At 40.6% G+C, this 23,823-nt stretch overlaps 1 protein-coding gene across 1 annotated transcript in view; it reads left to right on the plus strand.

Annotated features, from left to right (window-relative positions):
* Positions 1 to 23,823, plus strand: part of CPED1 (cadherin like and PC-esterase domain containing 1) — a 265,972-nt gene that overhangs the window by 228,088 nt on the left and 14,061 nt on the right. The window contains exons 17-21 of the mRNA XM_021699370.1: positions 4,578 to 4,714; positions 17,552 to 17,772; positions 18,029 to 18,130; positions 18,552 to 18,639; positions 22,911 to 23,057. Of these exons, the coding sequence (XP_021555045.1) occupies positions 4,578 to 4,714; positions 17,552 to 17,772; positions 18,029 to 18,130; positions 18,552 to 18,639; positions 22,911 to 23,057 (695 nt within the window). The remainder of the gene's footprint in view (positions 1 to 4,577; positions 4,715 to 17,551; positions 17,773 to 18,028; positions 18,131 to 18,551; positions 18,640 to 22,910; positions 23,058 to 23,823) is intronic.

Raw genomic sequence — 23,823 nt, forward strand, 5'->3', positions numbered from 1 at the left:
TGCCTTCTGCTCAGGTCATGGTCCCTGGGTCCTGGGATCAAGCCCCGCATCGGGCTCGCTGCTCCGCAGGAAGCCTGCTTCTCCCTCCCCACCCCCCGTTTGTGTTCTCTCTCTTGCTGTGTCTCTCTCTGTCAAATAAATAAATAAAATCTTCAAAAAATAAAAAAAATAAAATGGTTGCTGAACTAAAACCAAGATCCAAGTCCTCCTCCTTCCCACGGAAGACTGTGAGCAGTTAGGGCATGATCAACCAAGGCTCACTGCCCCTCCCATAACAGTCCTAAAGACCTAAAGATTCAAAACAAATGAGCGAGACCAGGAACAGCAGTTTGCAAGAATGGATTTTTTTGCGGCCAGAGAGTTCCTTCCTTGACAGTAGGACTCCCTCCTGCTGAAAGCAGCTGTCATGGTGGACACACTGGAAGGAAGTTGACTCAGGCACTCCGGCTTTAGCTTATATGGCCATAGATTAGTTCCAAAATCTTCTTTACACAGCACATTACAGTTATTTAGCAAATTGGATACATTTTTTTCACCTTGCCAATGAAATGATGGTCTACATGTCTTTTCAATAACACTTGCTAATATAATTTTGAGGGCCTGGGTTTTTGTTTTTGTTTTCTTTAATTTTAAGTTGATTTTTAGCGTTTAGAAAATAATTTAACTATGAGACACAGCCAAAGAATAAAATCTCTTGCTTAAGAATGAAAAAATAATTCTTCTAATCTGACAAAGAAATTTATACAGTGATTTTTGAATGAGAAGTACCTTAAAGGAAAATAGCTCCAAATGCATTTTATGATATGCAAACAGAAAATAGTATCATCTTTTCTTTGTAGCAAGGAAATATGACTTTAATACTTCTGATTTTGAAAATATGATGTATTTTTTTCTTGAGTGAAAACGGCTTTATTTTATAACATAGAGTCAGGAATTAGTGCTATCTATATGATTTTACATCTCACCGTGGCCCTAAGTTACAAAGGTGAATTTCTTCTCTCCATTATGTCAGCCAATCTGATTCACTTAAATGGCTGAACTCTAACTTGCATTAAATATAAAGCTATAATTATAAACCAAATAACTTCTCCCAAAAGCCATTTTTATTCCTTAGAATGTCATTCCCTAAAACACATGTCATACTCTATTACAGAAATCACAGCTTTGATTCATTCAGTGTTTAAATATATAACATAGAATTTATGTCCCTCTTTTTGACAATTTTAGTTAAGAGCTGGTATCATTTAAAATGTCAAGAAACTCCAGTCCTGCAGATGTTATACAGATGTCTATTTCAAGCAGTATTACTAAATCACAATAAAAAAGGGGGGCATTTTTAACTAATACAAAAATGCAGAGAGTTATGACTGTATAAATATATAGTAGTATGAACCATTGGGGCCAAGTTTTCAGAGACCCAATCAGGAGTCCTTTTGATGTGTTTGAGATTTTATGCCCGCAAACTAATTGTACCCATATTTGGATTTTTGTGCATGCAATTGGCCACTTGCTTCTTCAGCTTTAGAAGCAAATGGCCAAAGAAGGCCCCAGTTTGTGCAAAATTAGCTGTCAGCAAGGTTAGAGGGGGAGAGAGTGTTTGGAGGAGAGGATGCACGTGCTCTGAAATACTCAAGGATCTGATGAAAACTGAGCTCTTTAAAATATTACTAAATATAATCTCATTAGCTGAAACACATTTATGTCCCCCACATACCACCATCCTATTAGAAAGAAAATTAACGATCTTTTTTTAAAAACACGGTCTCTGTTAACACATGAACCCACTAAATAAATTCAGCATTTCAAAATAAAGATAAATTCATTTAAAATAACCTATTTGTGGGTTTTCCTGTAAGTGCTACCAAAGAGGTCATTAGGCCATATTTCATTTTCGGCTGTTAATTTTGTGCTCACCTGGCCTAACATGACAAAAGGATCAGCAAATTGGAGACCTCAGTTCTGGTCCAGCCTGTCATTAACAGCATGATCCCATTTCTGTCCTTTAATTCTTAGGTCCTAGTTTACCTCATCTGTAAAAGAGGAGGATGGACAGGAGATCCAAAGCCCCATTCCAACTCCATTTGAGAGGATGCCCACTGACCGCAAATCTTTATGAAGATGTGAAGATATATAGGCAGGAGGTGGTTATTGATTACAAACACTATATTCCAGGGCAAAGTTAGAATTAGAAGCAAGGTAAATTCTGAATGAAAACCACAGAAAAATTACAAAAGAGAATTGGTTGGAGAAACAAGCACCTTTGAGGACAGTCTTCATTTTGCCATTCAACACCCAGCACCTCTCCTAAATTTTCTATGTCATGTCTTTTAGTAGCATGGTTCTTCTCTACATCTGGAAACTTCGGAAGTGCCTTTTACAGAGCAGACTTCTTTTCCGCTCCTATATGGAATCTTTGGTGGAGGCCGCTTCCTTTTTCAGTCCCACTGCTGTTAGGGCTGCGTCGTCACTGTCCCCAAAGTACCCCCCATTCCAGCTCTCCAAATCTGATCCATCCAGAAGACCTGATCACATTTCATGTGCTCCACGGGAACTTCCAGACGACTCTGACCCTCACGATGTTTTCTTTATTCTAAACCGCCAAGGCTTACTTGAGGTGGGGATGGGAGAGAAAAATATATCCACCGGGTGCTAGGTATCAGGCACTATGGCAGGTGCTATATATATTTTTCTCCTAGAGAGAATAGTAAGTAATTTTTCCAAGTTAAACAGTGGTTCTCAACTGTGGCTGCATATTGGAATCACCTGGAAAGCATTTAAAAAATCCCGGTGCCTGAGTTCCATACCCAGTGGTTCTGAATTAATCAGTCCAGGATACAATTTGAGCATGGGGATTTTAACAAGCTTTGTAGGTGACTCTAATGCACAGTTGAGGTCCACAGAGCTAGCTGGAGGCAGAGCTCAGCTGTGTGTGTCTCTAGAGCCCAGACTCTTTTGGCACCACACAGATATTTTTACTCAATTATGCCTTCCTTTTATTATGCTGTAATTATTTTACATGTATAAATTGTAACCCTCTAACCTGATTATAAATTTTTTGAGGTTTAGCATTGTAAGTTAAGAGGCTTACATACGTTAATATATTAAAGTGCTCAGAATATCCCTAGCATCTGACACGTGCTGTGAAACGTTTTTTGTTTTTTTGTTTTTTTTTTAGTTATTGTATTTTAACACCAATAGCACCTAACATCTAGTAAGGTAGATATTTCAATAATGTATTAAGTTAAAATCCTCCCAGAGAGTACTAGTTTATCTCTCCCAGTTCTCTCTTAATATACCCACATTTTTTTCCTTTTCTGTGATCAACTAGTAAGCCATAAACTAGATCTTCTTTCATATTTTCTTATTTCTAACTATTCCACAAACACACAATTCTGACATCCTTGAGGTCATGAAATGTTAATGCACCATATTCATCGCCTAAAAGTAGGAATTCTTCCCACTAAAATTAATGTCACACCAGATACTTTTGTTAACAGAAAGCAAAGCCAGAATGGATAAAGTTGTTATTTTTTTTTCTAACTCAAAAAGCAGCTAGGAATATTTAGCTCCTCAGTACTTTGAAGAGAAACATCTAGTGGTAACATAAGCAAGACCTTTAGGGTAGAGCATGTGATTGTTGGAGACATCAGGGTATTCTCCACAAAGGATGTAAGTAACCACTCTGTATTCAATGTACTGGTTCAAACTCCATTTCTGAAAAGATGAAAAAGGAAAAAAAAATCAAAAAAATCATTTCTTGATTTTTTCTAATAAATTATTAATGTGTCTACTCACACTAAAAGCAGAAGTATTTTGAATACATATCACTTTATCAATAAAATAGAAAAGATCTTAAATGCATTGACAATATTCATTTATCTCATAAGCATTTACTAAAGCTTGTGACCTATTTTGTGCCTGAAGTCTGCTAGTAACAAAGGTAAATATGATATCATAATTGTGCTAGATACATTACATGCATTATCTCATGAAATCCTCCCCCCAGCCATGTGAGAACAATACATGCCTCGTCTTACAGCTGAAGAAATGAAGGCAATTAGAATGAGCTGAAGAGATTCACACCAAAAAGGTCACCGGTCAAGTTAAGGAACAATACCTAGTCTTCAAAATAATGAGTTATCAGAATATTAAAGTACTTCTCTGATACCTTGACTCTCTTGAAAGCAGGGAATATATCTATTACTGGATTGCTAACCTAAGCTTGTGTTAGGTCAATGAAGATTTGTGGTCAGCTGCCTTAAGATTAGTGGCTTCCCATCTACTTTGGTCCTATTTAGTACCTAATGTATTATTTAAAAACAAGTAATAATGGAGTAGCACCCAATCACTTGTTTTTTTGTTAAGAATGTAGTTTCACAGAGCAGGACTCATACTTGATTTCGGCACTGACTGTGTTATTTCAGAACATTTCTACATGTTGTGATTCTATCTGGTTGGCAGGGGGCCATGCCCCGCTCTGTGGACTTACACAGTCAGAGTGGTCTTCTCTCTGTAGTGACTTACGAACTGTAATTTCACTAGTAGAATCTGAACAAAGATTTCGCTGTCTATTCCAGGCCAATGGATCGTGCCTTGCCTTAGCTGTTCAGACAACAGGACCTGTGACTGGAGGGAAATAACTTGGCAGCCCCACGACTGCCAATACGGTGTTCTAACTAAGCCCCAACTCCAGCAGTGCCTGGGAGGAAGGAAGGTAGGTTCTGGATCCAGTGGGGAGAAGCCTTTCATTTATGCCAACTGCAGCACCAAGAGCCATGCAATTGTATTGACTAGACCGATTCCTGCTCTCTGACTCCACAGAGGGTAACTAACTGCATGCCATTTGGCTTTTAGAATTATGGGTAAATGTTACTCTAGAAGATCCTGAACAATTCTTGCTCAGAATGATCCATTATTTCCAAATAAGTCTACTTGACAGATGGAGGACATTAAAGTCATGTCCCAGGCTGCCCCAATTCCATGCTGGTCCTCTCAGCACACATTGGTAAGAGCTTGCCACGTCCGCAGACAGATGGCAGTTCTGAGAAGCTGGCCTTGTCAGCCGCGGCTCCAGCAAGGCCCTGCAGTTACAGCAGACATCTGCAGCTTGCTTGCACAAGCAATGAAATGTCCCTGCATGTCAGGCTCACTTCTGCTAGAGCTTCCCGAGTGCATGACACGCTAACCTTCCTGATCTTCTTTCACGTTCCCGGGCAGGTCTCACATGGACCTCACTAGGCTGCTTTTCCTTTAGTGAGGCCTCTAAGCTGATTTGTTGGACATGCAGTGTCTCCTTGCTAGGCGCGCTCTGAGTAGGTAGATCCCGGCCGAGCTCTTGGACGTGTGAACTGGGCACATAGACTGAAATGCTTGGTTAACATGAAGTAAGTAATTCTTATCCAGATCTTCAAAGTACTTTTTATTAGATGGACATTTCCTTACAAACCATTTGTAAGCACTCACATAGGGGCAAGACTGAGTTCAAAACCTGATTTTTTTTTTTTTAAAGTTCTATTAATGCATAAGGGAAAGAGCACTGGGATGAATGTATGCCAGTTTTTCAGATCAGCCTAGGTTCAGATTCTCTACTAGCAAATAATTTAAAAATAATGACAGGGGGTAAAGAGCAGGGCAGGAGGATGGACATTCTTCTTCATGGTGATTCCAATATAAATGCCCCAATTTTCATGACTGGAGAGTAGCCCTGAGGATAAAGCAGCTGTATTCGTTACTTTTAAAAAGGAAAGAGAAGAAAACAAACATTTAGAAATGTATGAACCGTCAGTATTATTAACTGAGAATTGATTCTGTGCAAGGAAGTAAGTGTGCTGCTAACTTTTTCATACCTTAAATCTGACCAGACTGTAAGCTTCATGAAGACAAGGGACATGTTTGAATCACTGACATAATCTCACTGCTTGCACAACTTTTTGATATGTAATAGTCGCTTATCAAATATTTGTTAACAGATAGGGTATAATCTTGTTTATTTCTAATCACAAATCTGTGAGGTAACTATTATATCTGTTTTCTACTTAAGAAAATTAAAGCTCAGAGAGATTGAAGAATTCTCCCATGATCACACGCGTATGTGTGGCTACTACTCTGGCATTTTTAACCACCAACTTGGACAATCCAACATCCACATCTAAGAAATGCAGGACTGGAAGCAATGAAAATAGTTGTTGCTGTAATAGTTAGACGTTTCTAAACTCTTCCAGAATCCTGTTCTGACCTCAGAATTTAGAGCGTTCAGGAAAATTCCAAGATGTCACAGTCTATTAACCTGAAAGGCAGTAGATGTTAATTTAAATTCATAACTAAATTCCATGGCTTTTGACATGACCCATGTTGTTTCCCCGGCTCACTTTCTTCATCTATAAAATAAAAGAAGCCTATATGATCTAATCCTATACTGTAGATTAGTCAGTTTATAGAAAGCTAAAAGCCTTCTTCCTCATCTGTCTGAAAATATCATCGACTGGGTGGCTTACACAACAGATGTTCATTTCTCATAGCTCTGTAGGCTGAGAAATCTGAGATCTGGAGGCCAGCAGGGCTGGGTTCTGGTGAGAGCTCCTTCCCAGCTTCCATTGGCTGCCTTTCTGCGGTCCTCACAAGACAGAGATAGAGCTCCAGTCTCCTCTTCTTCTAAGGACACTAATCCCGTCATGGAGGCCCCACACTCAATACCTCATCTGGCCCTAATTGCCTTCCAGGTGTTCCATCTCCTAATACCATCACTCAAGGGGGGTAGGGTTTCAACATATAAATTGGGGGGGGAGGCACAAATGATACAGTCTTTGCTATTTTCAAGGCTGATTATTAGCAACTCGACAAAGTAATGGTAAGAAAAAAGGAAGATCCCTTTTTTTTCTACCTGTTACAGAGGATGTTCCAAAGTCTGAAAATAAACCCTATGTTCAGATTAGGCAATCCTGGCCAAGACCAGCTGGCTGGCTGCTTAGCAGTGAGGGCTTATCTTAGTTGAGTCTCTTAGTCTAACAGAGGCATCATTCAGACCTTCACGCTCAGAATTCCAGTTTGCTAGCACACTGGCCATGGTTCCACAGAGTCCAATGTGTTTACCAGGATGCGAATGTATTCTATACACCACAGGGAAGCATTGTCCATTTTTAGCAGAGGAGTGACATGGCCAGAATTAGAAAAAAATCACTCCACAGCAGTATGGAGACTGCCTACGGGGAGGAGGATATGGGTGCTGGGGAGACAGAGACTCTTTAACGGAAAAATTCCATCACACACCATTGAGGAGTCAAAGCAAGTATAGATTCTAAGTACAGATTTCTGAAGAAGTATGATTTCAAAGATAGAACATATATTCTATAGTATATGTATAGAATAATGCCATTGATGTAAAAACTAATACACACATGTAAATGTGCCTGCATACACAGAAAATTCTGGAAGTAACACAGTCAAGAATGATTACATAAGTGAAGGGGAACAGGAGAGGGGTGGCGTGGTGACAGGACTGCTACGTGTTCCACGAGGCTGAGGACAAAATGAAAATGCAGGACCCTGTGTTCAAAATGATTAAAATTTCCAAGAAGGCAACAGCAGAGCAAGAAAACAAGCCCAGGTCCCTCCCACTGCAGGAACTCTGTGTAGCCCCCTGGGTCACACGCCCACGAAGCCAGCTCAGGGAGCAGAGCATGATTGGCGAAGGGTGAAGAGATCTTTGAAAATACCTGTATGATTTTTATTTTCATGGGTAAGCATTTTTTAATCTAAAAATCTGTATCTTAAAAGGTTGTATACATCAGAATTAGGACAGAGGCAGTGGAAATGCAAAGGAGAGAGAGTCTGAGAAAGAAATTTTATATTTACAATCATGGGACCTGATAATATACAGACAGGTGCATGCACACACACACACACACACACACACCACACAGCACAGACGTAATTGTGTAAACATCCACAATTACGACTATCAAATAGCACTTATCTTAAGAAAACACCATCTATGAATAGAAGTAGGTTAGCAAAAAGTTTTCCCAGTATATTTATTTCTCACTCTCCATGAGAAAAATATAAATACACAAAGTATCTTGACACTCTTTCATTACTAAATGAAGACAATGCTCATCCTACCCAGAATTTTTTGTAATCATTATTCTATCCCAAAGACAAATATATATTAAAGCATACCAATTACAAAAATAGAAAAACAAGTAACATAAATATTTTGTTTTTTAAACACCATATATACTGACATTGCAGGGGGGGGGTGCTCACTTTCTACTGTGTCAAATGTTCAAAAGAAACATGTTATTTCAGCGACTTTGTACAGAAATTTACTTCACATCTGCATAAGGATAGCAGGGTCGTGGCGGGGGGGTGGGGGACGCTTGGACTGCTGGTCAGCAAGACTGCACTACAGTTCTGATCCCATCAGACAAAGGGATTCTTTATTCACCGACTCCATCAGATTAACTCTGGTGCCCCACATCAGAAACCTTGTTTAACAAGACTTTCTGTAACTTTCAGATGTTCCACTGCTCATTCATTCATCTAGCTTTTGATGAGCTAAGAATCTGTTCTAGGGACATACAAACACGATCCTCCAAAGAGCTAAATTTCTAGTAGAAGGAGACACATGAGAGAAATGAGTGTTACAACATAGTGGGTTGCAAAGGTAGAGAGCCCCTAGAGGGTGACACCCTGGACTCCCAGGTTCTAGAAAGTTGCTAAAAGTGCCTACAAAGGGCGGTGGTGGTAGTTATAAGCAATCTACCAAACATGTTACTTTGAAATGGCTTAACTGAACTGGAAAAAAATAGGGATCTTCATTTTTCCCCCAAGAAGAATCTGTAGGGAGAGTCTTATCCCTCAAGCCTAGTGCCTTCTTGGATTTCCCCCGGATTGAAAGGAACAGATGATGGGCAGGAACCAATCAGGAGTGCAAGAGAGGAGTCCGAGTTTCTCATTTGTCAGTGTAGCAATTTATGCTTCTTGAATTATGTAAAAGTGGGATATACCTAAACATGCAAATTCTAACAGCATAGTAACCTTACTAACCTGAAGACTGTCAATTAATATGTAAAACTCAGATTTTTTTACAGTGAGAAGCTGAGGTTCACTGTTGCCATGAATAGGCAGAGCAAAAGCTGTGCCGCAAAAAAAACAGAACTTTATTTTAAATCCTAATCAAGGCAAGCTTCAGCTTTTGGGGATGCATTAAACGGAATTATCTTCCTCCAAAGAATGAGATTTAAATGCAATAGAATTTGACGGGGCTGGTGAGAATGATTGGAAAGTTAGGGCTTCTAGCATTCTGCTTTCTTTAGAATCCTCAAGTGGTCATTTCCCTCAACTGAATTTCCTTATGTTGTTCTTATGACCTTTTACATCTTTTTACTACTGTTCTACACTAATGAATGCAAGGCTATACTTGGAAACATGCCCACCTGTGAGGACAGAGCAAGGCACAAATCAGTTGAGACTTAAAAAGGGGTTCAAGTTTCCAGTAACTTTGGCCAGGAACCCCACTGTGCTTAGTGGTATGTGAGCAGTACTCTTACTTTCTAGACTCAGTCGTTTGCCTTCGCTACAGTGATGCGAGCAGGAGGCTGGTCTCTGGAGGAAACATGGAACAAGATTTCTCCTCAAAGCACTTGTAGCCCATTTCGATGTCACACTTATTTGTGAATGAAGGGCAGGTAAATGTGGGGCTCCTTTTAAACCCTCACCTTATCCAAGTATGAGTTATTTCACGGATATGTATAGGTTTTATGTTGTGTAACTGTGTTGAGTCAAAGCAAAATCAATTGAAAAATACAAGCTATGTTTTCAATTATACTCTCACACGTTTCTCTAAATAGATACCCACTTCTTACTTAACAAGCTCTGAATGGAACATCCACAAAAATTTATCAGAGCATAACTTTGTAATCACAGTGCGAAATTTATAGGATATAGTTTAGAAATATGATAATCAAATTTACAACAGAAAAAATTTAGTAGGAGCCTGACCAAACTGAATTAAACAAGCCCTTATTTTGTTTGTCAGTTGAAAACATATCTCAGAATTTAAAACAGTATCTGAGAGAAGAGTGCAATTAGGGAAAGAAAATATAATAAGGCAGTATTTACTGAAAGTACTTAAACTCAGCTGTTAAAACAGGAAATGTAACTTACATCTTTAAGTAACGTTTGCAATTTAAGTAGCGTCTTGGATTCAAGGTGTTTAAATTTCTGAAGTGTGGCTAATTTATAATAATATGTTCTAATATGTGAGTTCTATTATAGTTACACAATTCATTGTTGCTTGTCAGTTTCAATATAAAGGGAAAGATAAAAGGGAAGGAAATCACCTCACTCTCCCCAGGAAAGGATGGCTTATCCATAACGCCCACAGCCCAGATGGAATGGCAATATGGATAAATAATTTTGTTCCATGCAGCTAGAAGATCTATATCTAGGTGATAGAGTTTAGTTGTTTGTTTCCCCTTTTTGCCAAATTTCATGTATTTGAAGGTGATTTGCCTAAATGGCAGTTTACATTTGTTCTTTTTTTTTTTTTTTTTTTTTTTTAAGATTTTATTTATTTATTTGACAGAGAGACAGCGAGAGCAGGAACACAAGCAGGGGGAGTGGGAGAGGGAGAAGCAGGCTTCCTGCCGAGCAGGGAGCCCGATGTGGGACTCGATCCCAGGACCCTGGGATCATGACCTGAGCCGAAGGCAGACGCTTAACGACTGAGCCATCCAGGCGCCCCATTTGTTCTTGATCCCAAAGAGCGATTTGGTTGGTTATCTATAGCTGATTTAATCAAAATGCATCATTGGAAAACATTCATTGTAACCATATTATATTTCACAGAGAGATGCTTTGCTGAGCTAGATTTTCATCATGCCCTAATCATCATTAGCCATCTGATCAGTCTTAGCTTCCTGTTAGGACTGAATGACCCCTTGCTTCATTTAGAAATGAACATTTATCTTACGAGAACAGTGGTGCCCAATCACAGGGGCTCATCAGAATCACTGTGGAGCTTTCTAAATAGATGGGCTAAGGTTGGCCCTGGACTAGAGGTAATGAGTAAAACACCCCTTTACCTCACTGTCATTTCCTTATTTACCTACGAGAGAGCACTCCGGTAAGCAGGCATTGCCTAGATTAATGGACAAGTAGCTTCTATGGCATGCCTATATAATTTCCCCTCCTGGAAGGTTTCAGTGGGTTCCTGTAAGCTGGACTGAGTCCTGTCTTGGCATCTACATGCATTTTGTTCGTTCTGAAGAAATATCCCTATTTCCGTGAATACTGAAGATAGAACCTATGCAAGAGGAAAGAGAGGAAGGAGGGAAATTATTGAAAATCAAGGGTTTTTTCCTGGCCTATTAGTTCTACATATACCCAATTCTTTTTTAGCCTCATCAGATCAGGAGAATCTGAGAAGCTAACAAGCTCCAGATATTTTACTGCCTTTATATTGATTCAACCCAGATAGCCCCCAGTGCTTCTTTTTTCATTTCTTTATAACTTGCTTTGCTACCTAGGTCCTTGTTACTTTTGATGACTCTGCAGAAAGGAGGTAATAAGTACAATATTTGCATGTTTAAGTATCACCATTCTTAGTTCCCTTCGTTCATGATGAATGGAATGAAAATCATTTTACTTTTATATTTCAGTCAAAAATTCCCAATCTTGGTTGCATTTTCACTAATACTTATACTAATATTAATATTAATACTAGCAATACTTCTTGCTATTATTTGTCTCAGGGACTGATTTTTCAAAGAAGTCTTTTTATGCATCATGTAGATTATAAATTTAGCTGTTTCATACTTTCACTAATTCACATGTGGAAAAATCTGAATTTAGGTTTTAGTTTTTTTTCCCCAGAAAGACAGCATGTAGGAGAATGTGTAAAGGCTAGCTAAGTGTTCATCAGACCCATTTCCTCCTCTTCCTGGCAAATGTAGCTTGACTACATTTCTCAGTCTCCCTTGAAATTAGATGCTGCCCTGTGACAGAGTTCTAACCAGTGGAATGTGTGAGCAGCAGGGATGTGCCCAGCTGCCGAGGTGGGCCCACAGACAACCTGGCAGCTCCTTACTCCTTCCCTCAGCTGAATATCAATGCCTGCAAAGCTCTTTGAAACCATCACTGAAGCAGGCACTGTCTAACCATCCAGGGACCCTGCCCCCACTCCACACATACACCTGCCTGGAACCGCTTGGACTGTTTTCCCAAGGGAGAAATAAACTTCCATTGCGTGTAGGCCATAATACTTCTCGGAGCTCTATTTGTTATAGCACATAGCCTACCCCACCTAATACAGGGACCATATAATATTAAGAAATGAAAACAAAGATAATTAAACCATTTCATGTACTTTTAATAAGGTGACTTTTTAATAAGCCCCAAGCTTTAATAGAGCCTAGGAACATGATATGCTTCTAGGTCCTCTGGTCCATGGCAGTGTGAAAAAGAGTAGGAAATAACGCCAGCCACTTTGAACTTCTCAGTGACATACTGCCTGCCGAGTCTCGGGAATAGAACAGATACAAAACTCCCCTAACCACATCTCTGTCTCCCACTGATGAGCTGAGGTCCAGCCTCCCAAGACACAACCAGGCACAGAAGCTCCTGCTACTCTCCAGGGCCCACCTGGATGGAGGCAGGCTCCCCTCTTGCACCGAAGGACCAGAGAAGATGCTGCATGGGAAAATGCCATTCAGTCTTTGGAATAAAGTTGCACCGTGATCCAAAATAAGAGTCACATGATTCCCATGATGGGCTTAACTGAACCGACCCTTAAGCCATTGTTTCACAAAAGTTGAAATAAAATTTGTTTAAGCTGATTATTTTTAATGTGAATTTTCAAAGCATTTTTAAACAAAACGGACTTACTGTTACTGCTATCACTGCAGCTGCTTTTGTGGGTTTTTGATTATTGTCGTAAAAAGCCGATATATGTTCATTTTGGGAAAGAGAATAAACTGTCATAACCTCCCCTTCAAAATAACCATGGGTAACTTTCCACAACCACTTCTACACATCCACACGCTTTACTTTCACAAACGTGCCATCGTTGCTTATATTCTGATTGCGATGAGCTTTTTATAAAAGCTAACTGAAATCTTCCCCGTCACAGTGTATCCATATTATAGTATCATTGTTAAAAGATGAAAAAAATTCAAGTGGATGATTATACCTTAATATAAGGAATCTGGTAGACACTTGTACTGCTTCCAATGTATTTTGCTTTTAAAATATATTGTAATAGACATCTTTAAATATTTCCTAGAAGTGGAATTCCTTAAAATCTGCCAATTGACACACGACAGCAAACTTTCCATTCATCCATTTAACACATGAGAACCAACTCTTATGCCAGGCACTATTCTGGAACTTGGGATCCAACAGTTGAAAAGAAAGAAGATAGGGGTGCCTGGGTGGCTCAGTCGTTAAGCGTCTGCCTTGGGCTCAGGTCATGGTCCCAGGGTCCTGGGATCGAGCCCCGCATCGGGCTCCCTGCTCCGCGGGAAGCCTGCTTCTCCCTCTCCCACTTCCCCTGCTTGTGTTCCCTCTCTCGCTGTGTCTCTCTCTGTCAAATAAATAAAATCTTTAAAAAAAAAAAAAAGAAAGAAAGAAGATAAAACCTCGCCCTCGTGGTGCTCACACAGTCGTAAGTGAGAGGGTTCATTTCCCTGAGCTCATAAGACTGTAGGGGCTTTCAAAATCTTTGCTATTTTGGTAGGGGGAATAACTAGTTATTTTGATGTTTTATTGCTGACATTGGTCATTTTTATAATTGCTTACTGGTTATTTGTACTTAATGATCACATTTTTTTTTCATTAATTGCCTGTGCCAGCCAGTACCTGTGCATACTAGTGTAGGGCAATAATATTCACGGGAGAGAAGAATTATTTACAAATTCTATGGCCAGTTATGGATATTTGTTATGGAAATTTAGGCCTTTTAAGATTGACCTTTAAAACAAATAATCTACAAATGTCGTTTTTGAAAATTCCCCAAATTGAATGATCTAAAAGATATGAAGTTCAACTATTAGCCATGTAACTGGGGGCGGGGAACCCACTCTATTCCCTGATGTTACTTTTAAATTGTGTATGTGCACTTAAGAGAACTGACCTTTTGAAGTTAGAACTCTTTTAGTTAAGAATATCCATCAGCCTCTTACAAAAACTGCTCCCCTACAGAACAGGCCATCTTAAAATCACAACTGCATTTTCATTTTAGTTACAATTTATCATCTCTCTCTTTCATGAATAGAAAGGCATCGGGAGAAAACAATTCTCTAGGAAATATTCTTCCCCGAGTCGTGTCTGCTAGACTTGAAAAATGCTACCTAGTTATTTGCAGTTTAGCACTCGTCTTGCACATGTTGGTGATGAGGCTTCCTTCTCCCATCCCCACAGGTCTTGTTGGTCACTAGTCAGGGATGGAGAGGTGAGAGGTGGTTCTGAGAGTGTCGGTTTGCTCAGGGTGGCGATCTCTCTTCTGGTTCTCCATCCAGAGCTCCAGTTTCACCAGCAGCCCTGTGAGTCCTGCTGGGGATCTGCAGCAGGGTTCGCAGGGCAAGTGCTGTGACTGAGACATTCCCCTTCTTCTCTGATGTTTCTTCTAAACAAGTTAATGAATTTAAAGTGCCTAGCAATGCACTGCAAGGCCCACTGGATGCCTTCACAAACACTACACTTTCCTGTGCCTTCATGCTGGCTCACATTGGGAGCTTACCGTGCACCAGGAACAAGACAGGTATGAACATCTCACTGACGTTCTCTAAGGTGGTGCTGTTATATTCCCCCATTTTACACATAAGAGAAGGAAGCTTTGGAGCAGTCATATTTTATCTAAGATTGTCTAGGTTAATAAATTACTGTACCTAAGAATTCTGACATGTAATTCTTTTTGCCTCTGACATTTTCTGTGGGCTGCATCTTTGTATCACCCCACAGAAAAGAACAAAAGCTCAAAATTTCTTCTCTCAGTAACATGCAGCTACTTTGATTTTCCTAAACCCCTGGATCGCTCCCTGCAGACCACAATACAGACCCCCAGTGATCTTACTGGCTGCCGGGAGATACCCTAGGAGGGATTGCATCTCCACACCGTAATGAAAAGAACCCGTCGGAAAACCTATAGTGACACTTTAGTTTAAGAGCTGATCTTAAAGGTCTTTTACCGGTGTTAAGAGCTGAAATGTGTTCCCACCCAGCCAAATTCATACATTGAGGTCATAACTCCCAACACCTCAGAACGTGACTGTGTTTGCAGGTAGAGCCTTTAAAGAGGTAATGAAGGTGAAATCAGGTCTTATGGGCGGGCTCTAATCCAGTGTGACTGGTGTCCTCACAAGAACAGGAGATTAGGACACAGACGCACACAGAGGAAAGACCATGTGAAGACACAGAGGGAAGATGACCATCTACAAGACAAGGAGAAAGGCCCTCAGAAGAGATCAACCATGCAAATACCTTGATCGTGGACTTCTGGCCTCCAGAATCATGAGAAAATGAATTTCTGTTGCATAAGCCACCCAGTGTGTGGTACTTTGTCGTGGCAGCCCCAGCAAACTAGTACAGATGGAGCTGGGTAATTACTAGTATCTGAAATTAAGAGCTTTCCAGATGATTTAAATTTCCCTTTTAAAAATCAGAAATCTAGACCAGAAAAACAGATCGTTATGCAGGCTACATCCAGTAAGAAGAATTTCAAGTGATTTCACAAATTATTTTATCATACTAGAATTTTATTGCCATAAACGGAACTTGACTGAGAGGATCAGTGACTGGGGCCTTGACATCTTAAATTTTTCAGTTTAGCTTGACAATGCTTTGGGTGTTCGATCTGAGGGCAAATCAGAGATGCTTTGGGAATTTCTTCACACAGCTTATTGAATACATTTACCATGGAAGAATGAAATTTGCAGATTCTCACTCACTTTGCTGTGTATGGACAAATGCTGTAGTCCTGAGAAATGACAGCAATGACTGCTGTTAAAATCAGAGAAAAATATGTGCATGACTAACAGAAAGAGAAATCGCAACACAGAGAGAGAAAGCTGAAGAATGAAATAAACCTGTCCAAAGACATTAAAAAGGATTGTCTCTAACAAAAGTCCCTTTGACTTTCAATTCAATAAGTATTTTTAAAGTGTATGCATGGTAGTATGGGGAAAATTAAAATTTAGAAATTAACCCTGACTCTGACCTCAAATATTTCTTGATGTGATAGGAGAAAAAAGACACAGACACAAATAGCCATAATGTCATGTAGTCTTTGATAAAATCTGTAATGGAAATTAAAAATGTAATGAAATCACAGAGGACAGAGAAGGTCATTGGACAAGCTGGGGCATTGGACAAGACCCACTGGGACAGACGTTTGTTTCTTTGGGGTCTGGAGGTTGTGTAGCGTTTACACAGGTGGGGTTGTAGAGGGAAGAGCTTGCTAGGCAGGCGGATTAGCACAAGGGGAAACAGATGTTGTGGGAGAGTGCAAATCATGTTCAGCGCAAAAGTAGGAATCTGACCTGCTTACACGAGCGGAAGCATTAAGAAGACGGGACCATTGACCCTGCACTTGGAGTCAAAGGGCCTAGGTTCTAGTCCTGCATTCCCCATTTAGTAGATTTATGACCTCAATCTCCTTGAGCTTCAAATTCTTCGTCTGTGAAATGGAAATAATGACTCAAACCTCACCATTATGATTAAAAAGGGGTGCCCCGTGTGAAATCTCCACCTAGCAGAGTCTGATATGCAATAAAATTTCTGCAAATGTTGGCTGAACCTAAGTCACGTGGGCTTGATTCTGTAGAAAATGGACAGCCAGTAAGGTTTTTGAGCATGAAAGTGAGAGGATCCGAAGTAGGCATTGGGAAATTTCTCCCAGTAGTGCTGTGCATATAGCCTGACTTCGAAGGCAGCCATTCCCACAGCTTTGGGGTGATAGGAGCCTGAAGCAGAGCTGCTTCACGGGGGGGCAGGGTATGGAGGAGCGGGTAAGTAGGAGTCTTCCAGGGCCAATGGGGCTGGGGTTCGCTCCCTGGGACACAGATGGCTCTTCAGAGACTCAGGCTCCAGTTCTGTGGCTCTTTTCTCAAACAGTGGCGTGACTTCTACTGAGCTGTCTAACCTCAGTGGATTCCCAGTTTTCTTATCTATGAAATGAAGAGGTTGGAAAAATCTCTACGTATTCTTACAGCACTAAAATACCTCATGCCTATTTGAATCCATAAAATCTGTTAAGCTCGTTAGATGGGAAAGCAAAGTGCCTAAGGGAGGTGGAGAAACAAGAGAGCAGAAAGCAAGATTTAAACATGAGTGAGCAGGTCAGAGGCTGATAGCATTGTGAGGAATATGGAAGAGAGGAAAATGAACAGGTTTGGGGGAAGATATGATGAATGTCATTTCTAACAGCTGAAAGGGCTTTCCTTCAAGGAATTAGCCTTGTGCCTTTAGGAGTATTCAACAAATGACTTACTTTGTATTGTCTCTCACACCATGTAAACATCAGATTTGAAAGCAAATATTTTTCTTTACCTCATAGATTCTTTTCATCGGAGACTCAACCAACCGAGGAATAATGTACTATCTGATCGAAAGACTAAATGAAACCCTGCAGGAATGGCAGAAGGTGCACAGCACGAAATTCTATCACAACATCAACGGTGGGAAGACTTTGATCAGTTATTCCTATTATCCTCAGTTCTGGATAAGCCCTTCCTTGAGACCAACGTTTGAGAAAGCACTCGAACATCTCTTGCAAAGGTACAGTGGAACTATTATGGATGGCGTAATGCCACAATGGACTGACATTTTACCGGGGGCCATAATTGCTCCCTGTACATCAAGTGTGCTGAAAAGCTTAAATCCCAAGTAATATGGCTGAAAACGAGTTGGAAACGACAAGGAGGTCCGGTGATCAGGATGCTAGCTATGGTTCAGTGAAATGTGAGGCACTGCTGAGAAAATGTTGAGCATCTGTTTCAAGGCAACATGTGTTGTTTTCCTTTCTGGATTTCAGATCCCGTCCCCTGGAGAACACGGGCCGGACGGTATTGGTCGTCGGTGGTGTTCAGTGGCTCAATTCCAATCACCTACAAATTATTCACAAGGTTTTGAAGAGGTAAGTTTCTGCAACAAGAATTGTCATTAGTATTCGAAGTGAAAAAGAAAAGTCACCTTTGAGGTGACTCAATTTTCTCAAGATTTTATGGAAAAAGCAGCTTGTAATTTAGAACTACATACTTGAAGTCCAGTTTAAAATGTTTCAAAATACTTTTTGTATCCAATCACAAGAGAGCTCTTCAGTATCCACATTTATATTTACTACAGGTAAAAACACGCCCACTGACACATAAAACTCTGTCTACAAAAAAAAAAGAAAAACCAAAACCCTAAAATATACCAAATCTATAAAATGAGAATTTGGTCTTATATGCCAATTATCACATCCTAAAAGAATTCCACTGTATTTGTTTATGTAAGCACAAACACCAAGAAATGTAATCAAAGTTTATGACCTCAGAATTCTGATTATTTCTCAGGGAAAATTTACTCAATATCCTTGTGATCATCAAAACTTTGGGAATTGGATTTCATCTCCCAGTGGATGGATTGCATTTCTTGACACAGGTAGGCCCATTCCCTCCAGGCTACGTGAACTTTATGGTTCCTATAAGGATCTTTGCTGATGTCTGAAAAAGGACCTACAAGGCACTATATAAGATTCAGCCACCTTCATAAAAATCAAAGGAGATAACGTACTTAAGGATTAGGATTTCAAATCAGTTATACTTACTTATTCCTGGAAATAAGGCGACCGTATCCCATTAACACGTTGTGAATAATGCTTTGAGCTATAAGAAAAGAAAGGAGACACCATGCTATGAAAAAGTAAAGAACTGAGGGGTAGATGAGAAAGATTAATCTTTAAGTATCCCCTTACCCCACTAACATTTCATACACCTTTAAAGACTTATGCTGAAACCACTAATGAACTTGGCGGTATCAATGAGCACTTTGGGAAAGAGTGGCTTTTTTGAAGATGATTTCTGGCTGATTGCTTTAAAAAAAAAAAAAAGGTCTTTGAAGTAGCATCATTAGTTTTTCCTTTGCTTGGATATTCAGAAATGAGAGGAGTTAGAGGCCTCCGACCAGTTCTTACAGAAAAGAGTAAAATGGTCTCAGCACTGAATAGAAGTCTCAGAAAAGAAAAGAAAGGCAGCATCTGTGGGTAAGAGAACCAGCTGCTCTCGTTCGAGTAAGGAGCGTTCACGGGCGACCGGGACTGTGTGTGCTTGCTCCAGGGAGCCCCGGGAGAGACTGGAAGCTGTCCATTTACTGTATAAATTGAGTGAGATTTCTGTGTGTGTGTGTGTGTGTGTGTGTGTTATGTTGAGCCCTCCTAGCTTTCCCTGGAACAGATGACACGATCCCCTCTGCCTTCTCAAAACTTTGCCCGCCTCGGTGCCAGATCTCTGATGCAAAATCAGGAGAACTGGTAGAATGTGGCTCAAGTCAAGTCTCCAAATTCAGCCTCTTAGAGGGAGTGTGGGGAGGGGAAAGTCACTTAAGATGAGTTGAGGTATTTAGCATCTGGGGTAGCTGAAGTGTTGGAGGCTATTGGGGATTAGACGAGAGTTCTTTTGATAATGGTTTTGAGTTGACTCTCCTTGACTGTTATTTGAAGTCTACAGTCAAGGTTACAGTTCCTTCTGGAGGACTCTGCTTTGAGCCCCCACTTGACCCCTTGCAGGAACTGGAGTACTTACGACCCCTACTTATATTTAGGTTCCAAACTCAAAATCAGTTCATGTCAGCAGATAGCAAACATTTCTACAGCACTTTTATGCACCAGATCCTGTGTTGAATATAGCTTTAATGATCCTCATCAGTCGTCTCATATGGAAAGAAGACAAAAGGAGGGGAAGGAATAGAACGAAAGAGAAAGACATAATAGCAAGTGGAGGCAGAAACTAAGGCTGGACTCAGTCACACTCTTGCGCGGCCATTCAAGAGCTTGCCTCTACTCTTCTCTGTAGACTTGCTACCCATGCATATGCACAGATGCACACATGCATGCATGCACCACTACTGAGCTCAGTCCTACTGGGCAAGTTTCAGTTTCTCAAGCACGCCAGGCTCTCAGTCACATCCAGATCTTTGAAACCACTATTCCCTCTTCGTGGAGCCCACTCTCCCACCACCTCTTCACCTGAACAACTTCTAATTATCCTTCCAGTGTTAGTTTACCACTGGGCAGACTTAATTGACACACTAAACTCCATTGGCTACTCCTGCCAGGAGCTCCTATAATAGGGCCGTGTGTCTTTGTTTATGTCTCTCAACAGATACAATCCTTGGTTGTCTGTCTCCCCTGCTAGACTAATTTCTGTGAGAGCAAGGACAGGAGGGAGGGCTACATTGCTCACTCTGGTACCCCCAATGCAAAACACAATTCTCAGCACGTAGTAGAATCTCAAAAAATATCTCACGCAAAAATGAGTGAGTGATACTTCATATGATTTGGCTCCTCCCAGAGCCCCTCTTCAAGACTGAGACATTCATTCACCTGGGCCACTGGGAGTATGGCCCAGTAAGGACTCCCACCTGACTCTTGCCAGGAATTGCCTTTTGCTGCCCAGGCCCGACTTGCCAGTGTAGGAGTACCAAGATTCAGCCCCCTTTCCCTAATTTGAGCCATCTTGGAGGGACCAGGCCAGCTCTAGAACCCCTGGGGGATCCACAAAAGCCTCTCTTAGAACTACATCACTTCCTTACCGGTGTTGATCCCCAAAACACTCTCCCGTCAGCCTCCTGCAGGCAAATTCCCATCTCAGGAATCTGCTTTCCAGAGAACCCACCTTTCTCTAGAAAACTCTCTTTAGAAACTGCTTACTGTAAAGTTCCATATACCTTTCATAGCTAGACATATTAAAGTTGAGAAAATACTTGTAACTGGACAAGAAGTCTACAAACAATATTGAACATCACTGTTCACATGATGACATAAACCAAATTCACATACGTTCCTTTCCTCTAGATTTCTTCTTTAGGAATTTTTCTATTCACTACTTTTATTTTGGGGGGAACACTCTTCTTTAGATGTCACCTAAAGATAGATATGCTAACACAGTGGAGAAGACAGAAAATTAGACATATTTGTACTGCTTCTTTTTTTTTTAAGATTTTATTTATTTATTTGAGAGAGAGCACATGAGAGGGGGGAGGGTCAGAGGGAGAGGCAGACTCCCCGCCAAGCAGGGAGCCCAATGCGGGACTCGATCCCGGGACTCCAGGATCATGACCTGAGCCGAAGGCAGTCGCTCAACCGACTGAGCCACCCAGGCGCCCTGTACTGCTTCTTTTACCTTGCAGTTGGATCAACAAAAGCAAGTGATTTTCTTTTTCTTTTTTTTTTTAAAGATTTTATTCATTTATTTGACACAGAGAGAGAGAGCACAAGCAGGGAGACTAGAGGGAGAGGGAGAAGCAGGCTCCCCATTGAGCAAGGAGCCTGATGTGGGACTCGATCCCAGGACCCTGGGATCATGACCTGAGCCGAAGGCAGTTTCTCCGCTTAACCGACTGAGCCACCCAAGCGTCCCCATGATTTACTTTTTCAACTGAAAAATGAGAAGCATTTTTATCCTTTAGAAAAGGCAAGAGCAGGTCCCTTCCTCTGTCAGTTTGGGTTCTCCAAGAAACCGACAGTAGACAGAATTAGCAGAGGAAGGGAATTTATTAGGGAGAATGTCTGGAAAGAATAAAGGGAAGGGTGCTGAGGAGGCAGGAAGAGTTTCAGGCCCCAGCACCTAATGCATATCACTCAATCTTGCACCAAATATTTTTGCAGTGTCTACTATATATTGGGCACTATTGGGCACTGTGGTTGGCTATAATTGTCTGATGTGAAAGGAGTGGAAGAAGGATGGATGAGGTAGGAAGAGTCTCAGACCTCAGAGACTACAGGTCAGTCTGGGAAAGTCTGAGAAAGTACTAGTCAAGCTGATGAGAAATCCCAGAGCTGGAATAGTTAGCGGAGGGGTCCCTCCTCTCAACAGTGGGCCTGAATTAGACTTTCTGCCAAGCACCATCATTGCTTTGGACATGATTGGGGAGGGAGGGAAGAATATGATCCTGAGAAGCAGCAGCTGGAGCTTTCAGTCACTTCTGCTGTTCCCTGAAGCACATTCCCCTTCTCTGTTGCCCCACCGCCATCCAACAGGCAAACCTCACTCTGCTCTGGAACCCCTTCCTGAAGCCTCACTGTCTAGCTGTCCCCCTGCCCCACTCAGCTATTCCCTCTTCCCTACTAGCCCAGAGTCTAGGATATTTACATCCAATAAAGATCTTAGTAAATGTTTACAAATCTGTTCCTCCTATTGGAATGCAATGTCTTAGGAGCAGCGGCCATGATTTATTTATCCTTGTATTGGCCCTTAGCAGAGAGCTAAGCACAGAACAGATACTAATTAATATTCAAATGACTAAATGATTAAGAATCTAAATAGATGGAGATAGCCTTTGTGGTGTTCAAATTTTGACTTTTAAAGTGAGAATTTTAAATATTTCAATGAACCTTTGTGGGAAATAAACCTAATTACTTTTTATAGAAGGAAGAGTTCCAAACTGTGTGTCATTCTAGATATTTATGTGTTGCCATTTTATACATACGTAAATGTTTGTATTTATATTTTGAGTAAAAAACTGATAACACATCTTTGTTTAAGAAATGCATGTGAAATTATTTTTCTTGCAGTGGGACCAATCTGTAAAAACGATGATATTCACATGATTTCTATCTGAGTTATTAAATCATAAAACAATCCTCTTAATAAAAAGTCTCATTCTAATTGAATTTAAATAAAAAAATATTTCCATTCTTCTCTGTTGCAATACAGAGTGAAGTTCAGAACTTATGGAAAGAAAATGTGATTATTCTGGATGCTGCAAAAACCTATGGCTATGAAGTGGTTGACACATTTACTATAACAATGGGGCGATACAAGGAGTTTTTGCAGGGCACATGTGGATGCCATTTTCATGAGGTATTTATGCTGGCTCTTTATTTATTGTAGCTTTTGATTTTTTTAATTTCTCATTATATCTTTAATTTCATTGTCAGTGTTATTTTGTTTTAAAAAACTATGTCAGGAGGAGATTAAATGAGGTATTCAACGTCACTCAGCCAAAACATGCAGCAATCACAACTGGAGGCTCTAAAAAATAAGAAGTTAAAGAAGAATTAGTTTTTATGTAGACACTTAAAAACTAGGATCACTGGCCAAAAGGATGGAAACCTGGAGAACACTTGCCTTATCTAATAGACTCTGAACCCTCCCATCGGAAATTGTGGCCAAAGAAGGTAGCAAGTCTTTGGTGGAGCTTGAAAATCAAGACAATTTAATGTGCTAAACTCATGAATAACCTTCCTCCATGGTTTATCCAATGCATTAAACAGGTGGACCTGTGTTTTGAGTAGCCCCCAACGCCCCGTGGTTAAAATGATTTTATCTGTAGTCAGTAATAAAATAGGCTAAGCTGATAAGGTGATAGCAGAAAATAATTTTATCCTTCCCCCAGCCACCTTAAAGCTGATCTATAGCCACAGTGTCTCATACCAATTCTAATGCTCCACAAACCCCAAAGGACACATGTCCACCTCTCAAAGTTGGTCTCTTGAAGGCCCCTCCACTTGGCCTGAAGCAAGGGTGAAGAAGCCACTCTCTATGAGGGAGGAAGACCACCAAGCCTTTGGACAGCTTCTCAGATTGAAATTCTCTCTCTCCCTTCATCTGCATTCTCCTACTCTTT

Source organism: Neomonachus schauinslandi, chromosome 12 (assembly GCF_002201575.2).
Source record: "Neomonachus schauinslandi chromosome 12, ASM220157v2, whole genome shotgun sequence".
Taxonomy (NCBI): Eukaryota; Metazoa; Chordata; class Mammalia; order Carnivora; family Phocidae; genus Neomonachus; species Neomonachus schauinslandi.